At 40.1% G+C, this 14,211-nt stretch overlaps 1 protein-coding gene across 2 annotated transcripts in view; it reads right to left on the bottom strand.

The window, feature by feature from the left end:
• The window catches only part of GLI3 (GLI family zinc finger 3), a gene marked incomplete at both ends in the record, with an annotated part of 187,785 nt that overhangs the window by 61,245 nt on the left and 112,329 nt on the right, over positions 1–14,211 (bottom strand). For both annotated transcript variants that reach the window (XM_082276657.1, XM_082276656.1), the window contains 2 exons: positions 1,411–1,557; positions 6,443–6,648. In XM_082276657.1, the coding sequence (XP_082132783.1) occupies positions 1,411–1,557; positions 6,443–6,648 (353 nt within the window). The remainder of the gene's footprint in view (positions 1–1,410; positions 1,558–6,442; positions 6,649–14,211) is intronic.

Raw genomic sequence — 14,211 nt, 5'->3', positions numbered from 1 at the left:
TTCATACAAGCTGAGGATTTGCCCTTGTGACTGGAACTCAGCAGCAAATTTACATTACCTGAACCACGCATAACAGAGTTTCCATTCTGCAAGATATTATTAATAGGCATTCAGTGCTTTAGCAGTGTGCCTCATCTCTCCCTATTTCTCTCAAAATCCATATTCTTAAGATTTCAAGTACTGAAGTCTGCACATTAATCTCTGGTTTAAGTCCAGACTACTTGTGTGAGTTTATTGTGTTTCTGCAGTGGGCTCAAGGTATGTTACTGGAAATTTTTTATGCATGCTACCAGTGCAGTGAGACTGATAATACAAAGTGAATTTTAAAAAATCCTTCATTAGCAAGGAAACAAAATGAAAATAACTCTCCTTCCCAGTTTCACAACTATCTGTCTTGCCTGATTCTTGAAAAATTATTGGTCAGTCACACTCCAAGGCATGTGTTCTGCAGGGCTAGCTATATGTATTCCTATATGCCCATGTGTTCCAGAGGTAAACCTCCCAACACCCACACTCCTTGAGATCACCAACTATGGTATGCAGCCAACAGCAGGAAGAAGAAATTGCATGTAAACAAAAGGTTTAAAATTCTACAGCAAAACAAGGTGGGCTGATACTATTGTATTGGTCTGTACTACCAAGCAAAAGTCAACATCACCACCTTTTCTTGCCACCATTTTTTATTGCCTTCACTGGAAGGAACAGAGTACATCCTGAAAAGCGTGTAAGCATCTATGGCTACAGGGGAATGCTCTGCATAATCCTTTCTCGTTGATCAAAAGAAGCAGTAGCAAGCAGTTTGGAATGGGGTCCTCTATTTTCCTCCTTCAACAGAGAAACAGAGACAGATATGAGAACTGAAAGACGCTGAATGGATAAAGAAAACTCTTAATATTTTGGAAAACTAAGTCAGGATCCTTGAGAATTCAGCAAACTGCTTCACTTTACAAGTGGTCTCTGGTCTATTGGTCTATGATACACAACTTGTAAGCACAACTAGCACTCTCTAAAAGGTGCAGGGCATGCTCTCCTAACAGAAAAACAGATGTAAACTTTCTCTTAACAGAGAGCTCATCAGAGAATTACTCAGCCTAACTATGAAAGTGAGTTACTGATTGCAAATAGAAAAGGGCATTTTCAAAAGCACTCAAGCCCCACTAGAAATAAAATTTATAACCTGTTTTCAGGAGCAGTCCTGCTCCTCTCCCTACTTTCTTTCAAAGTTTACTTTTAGGCTTGACATAACCCTTGTGCATTTGGCAATCAATTTTCTGGCCCTCCAGCCTCGTGAGGAAGCTTATGTTGACTCCCACTTCTCTGTCAGCATGGAGGCCTTTTGGGTCAGACCGCGAAAAACCCACGTGGTTCCCTTTTGTAGGACCGTCTACATTTCTAGAAAATATCACTCACTATCCATGGCGTGAAGATATTCCATATGAAGTGTCCCAGCTCCCGCAGTGGCAGCTGAAGGAATGATGTCTGCATACGGACTGCGCTGGCCTGCCAACAGAGCCATCTGATGATAATATTCAGCTGGACTGACGCCAGCATGCGGAGCTAAAAAAAACAACATAAAAGTACCGTTAATGACGTAAGATAAACAAGAAGGAAAGTTTTATCACATTACTGGTTTCTCTGGCCATTAAAACAGCTTGTTTATTTTTTAATATAATGCAATGTCTGCAGTATGCCGCCACTGGTCAATATATTTCAACCAGTGGTACTGTAAAGACACCATTCAAAAAAACCAGCAAGACATAAAATATTATGAGCTTAGTGATCTCATATTTTTGTATTTATTATTAAGTGACTCAAAAAGTGTCAGGCTGACAGCAATGGAAACTAGTATGATTTATTTAGTGACATAAAAAAGCAAGAAAACCTTCCTAGCATTTTATTCCCATTTACCTCACTCCTGGCCCAAAGGAATCCATCTCTAAGGTAACAACATGGCTGAACCTCCATAAACATTCAAGTATCTGGAGTCTCTGCCTAGAGGACTAGAAGATTCTCCCTCACCATGTCCCTCTGTGTCTATGCTTAGGAGTAAACAGGGGTAAAGTATGATTCCAGGAAAAATAATAGTTGTCCATGAACAACACAGGGTCAGTTTTTTAAGAGGACAGACTGAAGCCAATAAATGTGACCATCCCATCCTTCAAAGTTCATGTATAAGTATATTTGACACACAAGCCCGTTTGCAGAGTCAAAACCACAGACTGGATAGACTCTACATCCCATCAGTGAGGTTATCGTGATGCAGTCCTCTGCATCATGCACTGCATGCAATGACTGTATTAGCTGTTATCTCATGTAAAAATGAGAACTTCCTGTTCCACTCCAATTTTCAAGCAGGCCTTCAACTAATGGGCAACCCTGGACAAATAGAAAAATTGGCATCACTCTAAGATCATCTCCTCTCAACAGGCTTCAGATGCTACTGAAGGTAGAGGGTCATTTCATGAGCCTCTGTAAGAAGTACTCATAAAATACTTTTCTCCTTCTCCTTGATCCTGACCCTGACTTGCCATGAAACAGGTGGACAGCCCTTCTCTCTGGTCTCTCCCTGTCCCACTTGCAAAACAGTTTACACTCTGGTCACCACAAGATGGTACGCAAGCTTGCCTAAAACGCTTCAGGTTCCTTAGGTGAACGCACTGCACCCCAAGCTGGTACACCAGATTATTTTTATATTCTTTCATATCATTTAATGAGATTTTTTTTTTTAATCTCAGCAGCTGAATCTTGAATGAAAACAAAATTTTAGGCTGAAATTCTCTGAATATTGTTACCTACACAGCACTACTAAAAAGACCATTTATACCTTCATTAGAGAATCAGACCCTAAATGCAAACCTTAGAAACAAAGAATCAAGATTTACACTTTTTATGTTCTGAATATAAACAAGGCATTGGAATTTGGAGAAAAGTTTATTCAGCAACAGATTTATTACTACCAAATACAATGAAAGAATGTGCTTTTGATGTCAAAATGTTAAATCTATAAGGAAGGGTTCTGAAAAATAGAAGTACATCAAACAGGAATAGGAATGGCATAAAAAACGAGCTGAGATAAATTAAAGCTTGCTGGTATTTTTTCCAAATTACAAACTGATTTCACAATTAATTACTATCTTTCCACTTTCTGTGAAATGGTAAAGAAATTATTCAGACCAAATTTTAAAAGATGCATAACTCACACTGAATCACTGATATTAACGTTTTACGGTAGTAGACAACCATGGTATATTTCCAGACACACTGAAAATACTTCCTGAGCTTTCTGACATAAGTGTCTGGGCTAACTAACAATAACATTGGCTGCAAACTTTAAAATTAACTGCTGCAGAAAACATAGTTAACACATAATTGCATTACTAAATGTTCCATATGCCAAGAAATGCTCTGGTGCTCTTTAAAGATCATTCCTTACTACCTCCCTCAAACATAAAAAATTAACCTACTAAATGATGTATTGCGTGAAGGGTAAATGAAGGGTAAACTGGAAGGCCTGCAGCCCTGAATTTTTTCCTGTTTATTCCTGGGTAGCTTCAGCTTTGTTCCCATTTTTCTACAAGTGGAGGCATTTGCTTCTGCACCATAAGCACTGCTGAGCTTCATTTGAGCACTCTCCTCTACACATACCAACAATCCCATCCTTACCCCTGCTCCAAACCTTCGGAGGAGTCCTCAGTCACCCCTGACCCACCAAATCTGCTGGGTAAAGTGAAGTGACAAGAGTTATGTTCTAGATAGTTGTGGCTCCTGGCCATCCCCAGATATGTGAGTCAGCAGACCAAGCCCAGTAGTACACTGATATAATTATCTAACTGTCCTAAAGCAATTAGGGTAGCAAGAGAAATCTCAGTATGGCTTTCAGAAGAGGAATAACAACTTCCAAGTTTTCATAGTTCAAATGCTATATGACTTAAGACACTGTGTCCATTATGTTATTAGTACGCTATGTGCATGTACCTCTTTAAACCACAGAAGTGTTTTATTTGCATTCTAGCAGTGCTCAAACCATGGTTCAGATTATTTGATCCCAGGAACCCACATCCAAAAAAGGCATTTCATTGTATACCTGATTGATCGTACAACAGACTATGGATTCCAGGGAACAAACTTGAAGCTTTTCAACAGCATGCTGTTTGACTGAGATCTCTTCAATGCCTCAATCAAGTTACTGTATTTTCATTGGATGCTGCACAACACCAGGGCTGTGGTAACTGATCAAAGATGGGCTGTGAGCCTATAGGAAGTGTGAAGTAACATATATTTGTTCAAAACCTGAAAAAAGATGCTTAAGCTAGTAAGTTTAGCATGTCCCCATGACAGATTAAGGCTGCGTATCCAGTCAGCAATCAAAGCTCAGGGAATGAGCATTAAGACAGAGCATACTCAGCTGAGCTGTCCACACCTGAGTGTCTCATTCCATCTGAAAGCCTGGGAGAACCCAAGCTACATAGGCTGGCAAGAGAAAAGTGTCTTTCTGAGGTGGCAGGTGGAGTTGAGGCAGGGTATTTCACAGATCTGAACAGACACCAAACACCTGCACTGTAGACAGACAAATCTTAGCACCATCATAGTTATGACAGAGCTCCACACTCAACTGCTAACACCCAAGTGTCCATTTGTTTGGGAACTGAATAGTTCCTTGAGGCTTTGCTGGCTGCACTACCTACAACTCACTGGACTACAATGGCAGAACAGCACAGCAAAATCACACATTTCTATACTGTACACATCTACATTTAGGTGCCAGAATCTGAAACGAAATTCTACCCTGTGACATCTCTGGAAGGTCTCTGCCTTTCTGGAGTGTCAGTTGGGTCCTGGGTCAGATAGCCCAGTGTTATCTCAGAGAGCACTATGTGCCTACATTTTTGCAAGTGAATTCAGTGTGGTATAGCTGAGAGCAAAACTGTATAAAGCTTAATGTCATAAAGTTCTGTGATGGGTGGTTTCCTTCACACCTTCCTTTGTCTGCCACTGGAACATACCTTAAGTATAAATGAAATTCTGCATGAATGTGACCTGAAGAGTATTGAAAATAGCAAAGTATTGTGCATATTAGCTCCTGTGAAAAAGCCCAAACGTGCATCACATGAGTTTTCCCACTATATGCCATTACATTATCGTTCTGTCATGTTTATCCTATATCTAAAGCTCTAAAGCTCCTGAAGTCAAAACTTCCCTTTCTGAGCATTCCTATTTCTTTCTTCAAAATGTTTTTTTAAAAATACGTCTGCTAAAACAAAAGGGGTCGAGTTAGCAAGAATTCATGTAACATCCAAAGTGCTGCTGGGAAAACCCTATGTGCATGCCATATACCTTGACTGACAATAGGTCATTAAAATTTATTCTCATAAGAATATGTGCCCATAACTAATGGATTAACTGTAAAGGTATATATTCTTATAAACGAGGATTAATTAGTTATCCGTTTGGATAGGGTGCACTGCTCATTTTTCAAATTCAGCTAAAGGCGGTTTAACTCTGGTAAGTTTCTGAATACACTGGGAAGATCTTTCCCATAGTTAAAGTACCATTTTAATTTCCTTTCTTTATATAGTCATTGCTGAATATGTTATATTTTAGTTCCCTTCAGCAAGTGCTACCATTTTGGAATGTCAAAGTGCTTATGCTTACCCACTATTGAAAAACCTACTATTAACAAGACAGCCTTTTTTTGGCAACTCTGTTGATGGCTCACTTTGGCAAAATTCCCACTGAAATGAATAGGAAATGTGCTAGAGTAATGACAAGAGTGATCACGGAAGTTCACTTCAGCCCAAATAGCCTGGAAAGTAAAAGCCATGGTCACACCAAGACCTAAAGCACTGATATATCAAGTATACAGGCCACCATTTAGATTAAAAGGGACAGTCTTGATCATCAGCCACTTCTACATAAGCATCATTTCATTTGGCCATATTGTTGGCTAGGATAAACTGAAATAATTCTACATAACTATAATAGAATTATTGACTAAGTATAACTAGTCAGTGCATGCTTTATATGATTGAAAAATACTAGTTTAATTAACAAGCCTTTTGTGCCTGAAGAACTCCATGGTTATACACTGACATGCACCCATGAAGAATCTGACTCAATTCAGTGCAGATACAGTGGATTTCTTGAGATCAGAATTACACTCCATGTCAGCCCCACAAACAAAAGATATCACAAGACATACACCACCCTTACAGCATAAATTTTGAATGAGGCACCTTTTTTTTCTTCTCCCTGAAGTTTCAACATTTGTGAGATGTACAAATGAGCCATGATCGGCTGATGAAGTATTGAAACATTTATGACATAATGAATATGTCTGACAAACCTGGTGAAGCTGCTTTGAACAAGGGGGAAAAATGTTGACAAGATTAATATAACTTTAGTTGCTACAATGACAGAAAACAGGAAGCCTGTCTTAACCCACCGTCTGTTGGGCTGAGTCCACGGGCTGCTGAGATCATGGAGAGGGACGGGCTGCTGTGCAGGGACCTGATGTAGTCCATGTAGGGGTTAATGTATGGGTGAGGGGTGCTGAAGGGAGACTCTGATGTCGCAGCAGGATTTCGGTGCGGGGAAATTCTAAGGAATGGAAGCTCTGAGTATGTTGGGCTACTAGATAAGGCAGAAGGCCTGGAAGAAAAAAAAGGAAGAAAAAAAACCCAGTCAGGTTATCTATACAATAAAGAAAAATACTGTAAAGGTAACACACTTGTTTCTTGAAGAACAATAACCAGTTGTTACATGTGTAGGTTGCACATGTACTAAAGTCAACTGTCTGGAAAGAAAAAGGATGGGAAATTAATTCTTCTCTGTACCCATTATTAGCAACATTTCTCTGACCAATTTTAACATGATTTTATATTTGTTTTAATCTTTACACCCCTCAGTACCCTTTCCCCAAGCAGTTAAGGAGAAAATCACTTCAATTAGTACAAAATATGCACACTGTATTAAATAGTAATTCTTACTGCAATATGAAATACATACTGAGATTCAGAATCATTTACATCTTCAAAACAATGTGGCTATTGAAAAAGGAGCTTTGAGAGCCACACTGCACCCATGCCCTTCATTTGCCGGCTTACTTTCTGAAAGTGCAAGATGGCATGTCTATATAGAAATCATTTCAGGAGTCCCAAACTTTGTAAGCCATTAAAACGGATAGATCCTTTGGAGCATTTTTTTGTTGCTGTCCCTTCCCATGAAAAATGCACAAAACTTCGTGGCAGAGGAAGAAAGATTGCTGCATATGTGTGTTTTTAGTATGGCACCAGAGACCAACGTTTTTTAACAAGACCCCATTAATTAACTACTCATTTTTGTGAAGGGAAAGCTGTGGTGCCCTCTCATGCTATGTGTGATGAACCAAGGCTGAAAGCTGAGTTCACAGCTGACAAAAGATAAATAACCTGCTGTAACCCTCCCCATCATCCCACCCTGTTGATATGACAGCGTCTGGGCTCTGCTTAGAGACTTTTCTCTCACAGCACCCCATCTCCAAAGGCACTGGAAAAAGTTCAAATTTCATCAGAAGGGGTTGGAGTGCCTGCCCTTGCCAACCTGCTCTTTGGTGAAAGACAATGATTAAGCCTGTCATGCATTTGCTGTAGTCCAACTGGCTGACCTGAACTAAATGCCTTTTTGTCCCTGTTTTTCCAATTAATTTAGCATATATATAGCACAGACACAGGCAGCAGCTGTGAGAGCAGTGAGGGCAGCCTGTTCCTTTGATGCTGTTGGCTCACAAAGAATAATCAAACAAGAAATGTATTTTTTTTTCCTTTAACGTACACATATCATGATCAATGGAGGTAGTTGTCATCACCTAAAAGGCCAACAGAACATAATCTTACATCGGAGCCAATTCTGCCCTGCCATCAGCTCAGAAACGCTAGCATATGAGTGGGACAGTGATCAAAGTCATGAATTCCTAACATGACGCCAGCTTCCGTGCCACTAAATCCATGAGGGTTTGTAAAACCTGAGGAATGAAGATTTCTCCTGATGTGTTTTTCTCCCTCTTTTCCCTTGCCTTTCCTATTTGACTTTTTTTGTGTTTCTTGCCCTCCTACAGCTTTCTGCAAGGTAAGCCTGTTTAGCCTTCCTGTATGAAAATACCTCCTAACTCCAAAGTTTGTTAGAGAGCTGCATTTTGCATTAGCAGCAGGTACCAACAGTGCAGTCATTCCTCTGGCACCTGAGTAAGTGACCCACATAAAGCTAAGTAACTCACTAGCATGCCTTCACCATATTTGAAATGCACTGAGAATCTGAAACGGGAAGCCACTTTCCACCACTGTGCAAACCAGACATCTCCTTTCCTCAGAGAACTTTTTGTCTACATAGTTCTAAAGTAACTTTGTTTTACAGTGGAAGTGCATATTTTATCTTGGTACTATGAAACCTCACCAGACATGAAACATTCGTTGTCTCCTGGTTCCCTGTGAGGCCAAGTTTGGTAGGCAGGAGCTTTAAAAATCATGGTGATGTAGGAAGCAAAAGTACCACAGCTGGGTATCACATTACAGAGTGAATTTCCCATCCTGGGAGTGAGGAAAATACAGTAGTACAGGAAATTTAATACAAGAGTAACAAAGAAACTAAGTTTGGATGTTATTTTACAAGGGATTTTTTTAAATGGGATTCCAATTCATAGTTAGAAACATGAAGAGCATGCAGGCAAGCTGGGGCCCTGGCCTTATCTGGTGCATATTGAACAAAAAACTGTTTAAATGCTTATGCAAGAAGGCTGAAAGTCTGTATTGGCCTCAGTGATTCACTCTCCAGCCGGCCAACAGCCAAATGCTGCCGCAGGAGCAAGATTAGGAGCCAGGCTGTCAGCTTCTCCCTCCAGATCCAACAAGAGCCATTCAAGGACACCAGGACTCAGCCGCTCTTCTCCTCAGCCCTGCCTCTTTCTCTCTCTCTCCTCTGAGCTCCACGGTTTTCCTAGGATGCTAGGGAAAGGACACTGACCTGGGTATCATCAATCAACAGCTGGCATATAAACAGTATTATCTGAGGCAGAAATAAGGAGTCATCAGATTCCATAAAGAATTCCCAGCTCTGGACTCTAATGTTTCCTAATTTCTCTCCAGCATCTGATTTTAACATGCTGCTAACTTCTGTGCTCACTTTCAGTCTGGACTTTTCTCACTTCTCTGTGTTCCCAGACCCTCCTTTCCCTACAGACCCATTTTCCCTCCTACCTTTTTCATCCGCTCTTAGTCCCACAATTTGAGTCATCCTGATTTATTCCAATAAACATCACATATCCCTCCTTTCCCTCTGTGCTTAAACTACGGTGAACATCTTTCACAAGTATTAACTCCCTCCTTCAAACTAAAATGTAGCTTTTAGAAAGGGTGCTGCCAAACACCTTTATTGTTGTTTTGCAACCTCATTGTATACCAATAAATGATGACTTTTGTCCTGTAAACAGCAAACAGAACGGCCTGGGAGTGGCTCTGCAGATACCCATTCAGTAACAAGCAAATAAAATCTCCAGATGTGGGTGTCAGTCCATCCCCATAATTTTTATTTCACATGTATAGAATAATAGAATGGTTTGGATTGGAAGGTACCTTTACAGGTCATCTAGTCCAACTCTGATGTCATGAGCAGGGAAAGAAGCTGGGGACCCTCCTTCAAACTCAGGACCCTTCGGCCCAGCATCCTTCAAACTAGCCATGCATCCTGCTGAATGGTGTTCTGCCTTGGGTCTGAGGCTACTTCATGGGATGCAATGAGGCCTCAGCACAAGAAGAGGCAAGGAGATTTTCAGTGATACTGCCTGACAATTTATGGCTCACCTGTAAACTGTGTGAAGGCAGAACTTGCCCTGGATCTTCTCCTGTGCAGGGGTTCTTCTGTTATACAACATATTCAGACCACTTATGGGAGGGAGCGAAGCAGATGCATGCTCTTTTCTGAATCAGAACCTCTGTGTCTACTTCTAGAGATCCTGAAAACTCAACTCAAATTTAATACCAAGCTGATCATACTTTCAATACATACTTGAAGTTGAAGGTCTCCAGGTTTGTGTGTAAAGGAGATCCTATGGCTGTGTTTCACCACTAATTTTTATCCTAGCACATGAGGATGATTTTATTATTTTCTCAGTAACCTTGATTATATCTACAACCCTGACATAAATGAGAAGGAACTGAGTACAGGGCTGGCTGTGATGGCATCTCCTCCTTTCAGTCCAGAAGGCCTTCCTGTTCACTGCTAAGGTGCTGAAATATCATGAGTGTCACACAGCTTCCATATCTACACAGGACTTCCCACTCCCCATACACATCCAGCCTGACAGCTTCTTCCTGTCCCAACTCTGATGCCACGGGGAATCTCAAGCACTCAGCCTGTGAATGGCACACATGTGATGAGGCAGTGAGATCAGTGTAAGGGCAAACAGGTGTATTTTTTCCTACTAGTTATGACTTTATTTTGATGAATGTTGCAGGTGTCTACACAGGCTTGAAAACTTACATAGTCACACCAGTTCAGCAGCTATGAACAGCATCAGTTGTAGGGCAAATCACAGTATGTGTGAAGTCACTTTTTTTTTAAATGATTTTTTTTTCTGATCACTGCTGAACCACAGGTGAGCTACCTGTGGGATTTCAGTTATTACTCATGAAAACCACGTGTCATTTTGTTTTGTCACTTACAGCTTCAATAAATGAACTCTGCACAAGAAGACTGACTAGCAGCAGGTTTGGATTTTAACCACCACAAAAACTGAATCAAATGCAATTCCCTTTTCAGCCCATACAGCCCTTTTTTAACTGGTGAAGGAAGATCATGGGAATCTGAGAGTTGATGAGGCAAGAACAAGCAAGTTATACATATTTCAAAATGATCTGCATGCACAGATCATTACCTAGTATTATGTTGAAAGGATCACACATTCTTTCCAACAGCAGAAAGAACTGGGATACTGGGATACTTCAGGCTATTTTTAAGCATTAGCCAGTTTTACGACAAGGAAGATCAGACTGCCCAAATTCAAATCTTATCCCTTTCTTTGGTACTAATGGAACAGCTAACTTGTACAGGTGAAATACTGCTGTCTGGCTACGACTAGAGGTGAAAGTCCCTGGGTAGGTAAGCCAGCACAGAACTTGTTAACTGTGGGTCCTTTCAACCACCCTCTCAGTGCCCTACTGATAGGATCAGAGGACTAGCCTGAAGTCCATGAAGCTATCTTACTTGGATTCATGCATGGAACTGAGTTAGAAATTGAGGAGGGGGGAATGGAAAGAAAAGAGACCCAGTTCAAGGTGCTGGGGAGCAGCAAAGGCCAGCTTCCTCCTAAGAAAGGCAAGCCAGGAGCCGCGCACGGGCAATGCACTCCATGCCACCAGATCTGAGCGAGTGACCAGAGCCAGGTGCTGCTTACACAGTCAATCAGCAATCTGAGACAAGGCAAAGTGACAAACCAAGTCTGGGTTAGGACAGTCAAGTGCAGAAGGAGACAGGGACAAAGACAGGTCAGGAGACAAGTTATGCCATAGTTCTGAGGGCTCTATCCAGAACAGCTCCCTACAGTGCAGACCCTGAGCTCAGCCAGGAGCAGGACCAGATATGGGCACTACTTACAACACCAGCCAGGCAGCTCAGCTAAAAAGGAGGTCCTGGGTGCCTGAGGTGTTGGTAGAGGTCTCAGGTGAGGCCACTCATGACAGTTATAGCCAATTAGTGGCCTCAGGGTACTTACTTGCTTTGGAGTGCTTGAACTGTTTTAATACATGCCAAAATACCAATACTGTGCAAATTGTCCCTATTCCTGTATCTCTCGCAACTGTAAAAACTACAGCAGGCCCCACGGCTGACTACAACCCCCACACTTGCCACAGGCATTTTTCAATAGCAATGTTTTCTGGAAGCAGATGTAAAGCCATTCGGAACAGCCACAAAGGTCTCTGCCACAGGAAAATCTGGATTAATATTTTTGAGGTTGGTTTGGTGTTAGAGATCTGTCATAAATGGTTTCCCAATAACTTTAAGCTGTGCTTGGACAAAAACCTCTTCTAAGCACAATCTATCTTAAAAAAAACTCATGGTGATTTAAGCCGTTTCTGATTTTAAAGGAAACTATAACTCCAAGAATGGAAATCTTAATGCCAAGTTTTGTCCTGATAAAATTTTAAATGGCTCTTTTATGAATCTGTTGAAAAATACATTTATATTGAAAACAGCACGTGATCCTTAACTATAACATTGTAAATATGACACTGAGCTGAGGTTACAGATGGAACAATAATCTATCTCACAGAACAAAGCTTGTCAACGAAGTGGGATGAAATATTGTAACATAACCTAATTTATTATTGCCTTTTCATCCATCTTGTTATATTATGAACGTGTCAAAGTTCAAACCTCGATATTTAATCATTTAACAGTACGTTATTCGATGCTGGAGCAAGCATTGATGGCATAACTCCCATACCAATGATATCTACACTGTTTCTCTGATACCTGAATTTCTCAATTCAGTCATGCCTGGAGAATTGAAAAATATTAAACTCATTAAACTGCCTATGATACTCTTCTTTTATCTTTTTCTTCTGCAATAATCTTCTGATGTCTGTCCACAAAACATTTAACACTTTTATTTCTAGTAGAACCTGGAAGACAAACAAGCAAGTCTTTCTTGGTATGTAGTGACTCCTATTCTAAAGCACACGGCTCAATTCCTTTGGTAATATCTCCCATGTTAAATTTCTATTGTTTATTTATTACCATAGTTGCTTGTACAGACTGACCCTTCAGAACCAGCAGCCAAAAACTGGCTAACAAAAGGTTTTTATATTAATAAAGTTGAGCTCTGAGATTTCAATGCAAGGAGATTGAGGCCAGCACTGAGCATTTTTAAAATGCAATCCACAGTCCTTTTCTCTTTTCACTTCTAACTGAATTGGCAAACAATCAAACCCATAAATACATACTATGGGAAATCAATAATATAATTTTTAATACCTAATTTTTTTCAGAAAATCTAGCTTCAAATAGGCACTCCATTCCCCTAGAATCACTCACTGCCTCAAAGCTGCTATATCACATTCTTGGACTAAGGAAAATTAAGCAAGTAATTATGAACATTTAAAAAATTATTTGAATACATGGAAATGTCAGAGCATACCTCATACAAAACAGCTCAAGTGCTGCAAAAGAGTAAGCACTGTTAACTGTATTTTCTTAATGGTGGAAACGAAGAAAAAGGAAAACATGAGCATGTTTTTTAAGTCCTAATACAAAAAACCCCTCTTGATTTCCTGTATCATTTTCCATGTGTCAACATCTAGTGAATATTTTCTCACTTTTCCTCCAAACTTCACACTGGAACTGTAGTCAGCGTAGGGAAGTAAGTCACAGAATCTGATTTGGTAGCAGTCTTTCACTTAGTAGATATATGTTCAAATAAATCATGAGTGGGTCCATGCCTATGTAGTTCACATATAAGAGAAGATACATCAGGGTTTAAGGTACACAGGCTCTGGTTTGGTTTCCAACACTTATCTGCTGTCCACCTTGCACAAGTTTGTTGTTTTCCACTCTTTCCCCATCTTTAAAACTGTGGTAAAGCACTTGGAAAATGTTCAGTATCTACAGTTGAAAGGTCAGATCAAGAGATCCTATGTTATAAATGTTTTCTCACTGAAGGAAGGACAATGCCTTACAAAATGTGTGCAGTTCTGGTATGTAAATTCCTAAAATATACAAATAACCTCACTTGAGGTTAGAATAAAAAGTTTTTCCCACATAAAGTTAAAAGGCATCATTGCCAAAACAAAAAAAAGAGGACACAAATGACTGTACAAGAGATGTTCATGGTGAGGGAAATCATGCACGACAATTAGGCAATGACCGACAGCAAAAGAATATTACTCTGGTTCCCCTTTCCTTCTTTGGGAAGTGTTAACATTATGTAGTTACAGTTAAAAATTGACTACATTAATCAAGGCACTAAATCCTTAGTCAGTGACTGTATTCCTATTTTTCTACTGACAGACTGCCTGAACACAGACCCAGGTTTTTTACATACACTGTCTGCTACTTATAAGACTTCATAAATAACCCAACCATCAGCTTGTGGATTTCCTCAAGAATAGTTTATGCCATGAAAAGCAATGAATATTCATTTTGTTATTTAACATGCTGTTTACATAAGGTCAGCTCTAACACTGG

The sequence above is a fragment of the Coloeus monedula genome, assembly GCF_965178545.1.
Source record: "Coloeus monedula genome assembly, chromosome: 1".
Lineage (NCBI taxonomy): Eukaryota > Metazoa > Chordata > Aves > Passeriformes > Corvidae > Coloeus > Coloeus monedula.
Note: the sequence above shows the minus strand (reverse complement) of the source record. Positions and strands in the feature narration are given on the sequence as shown.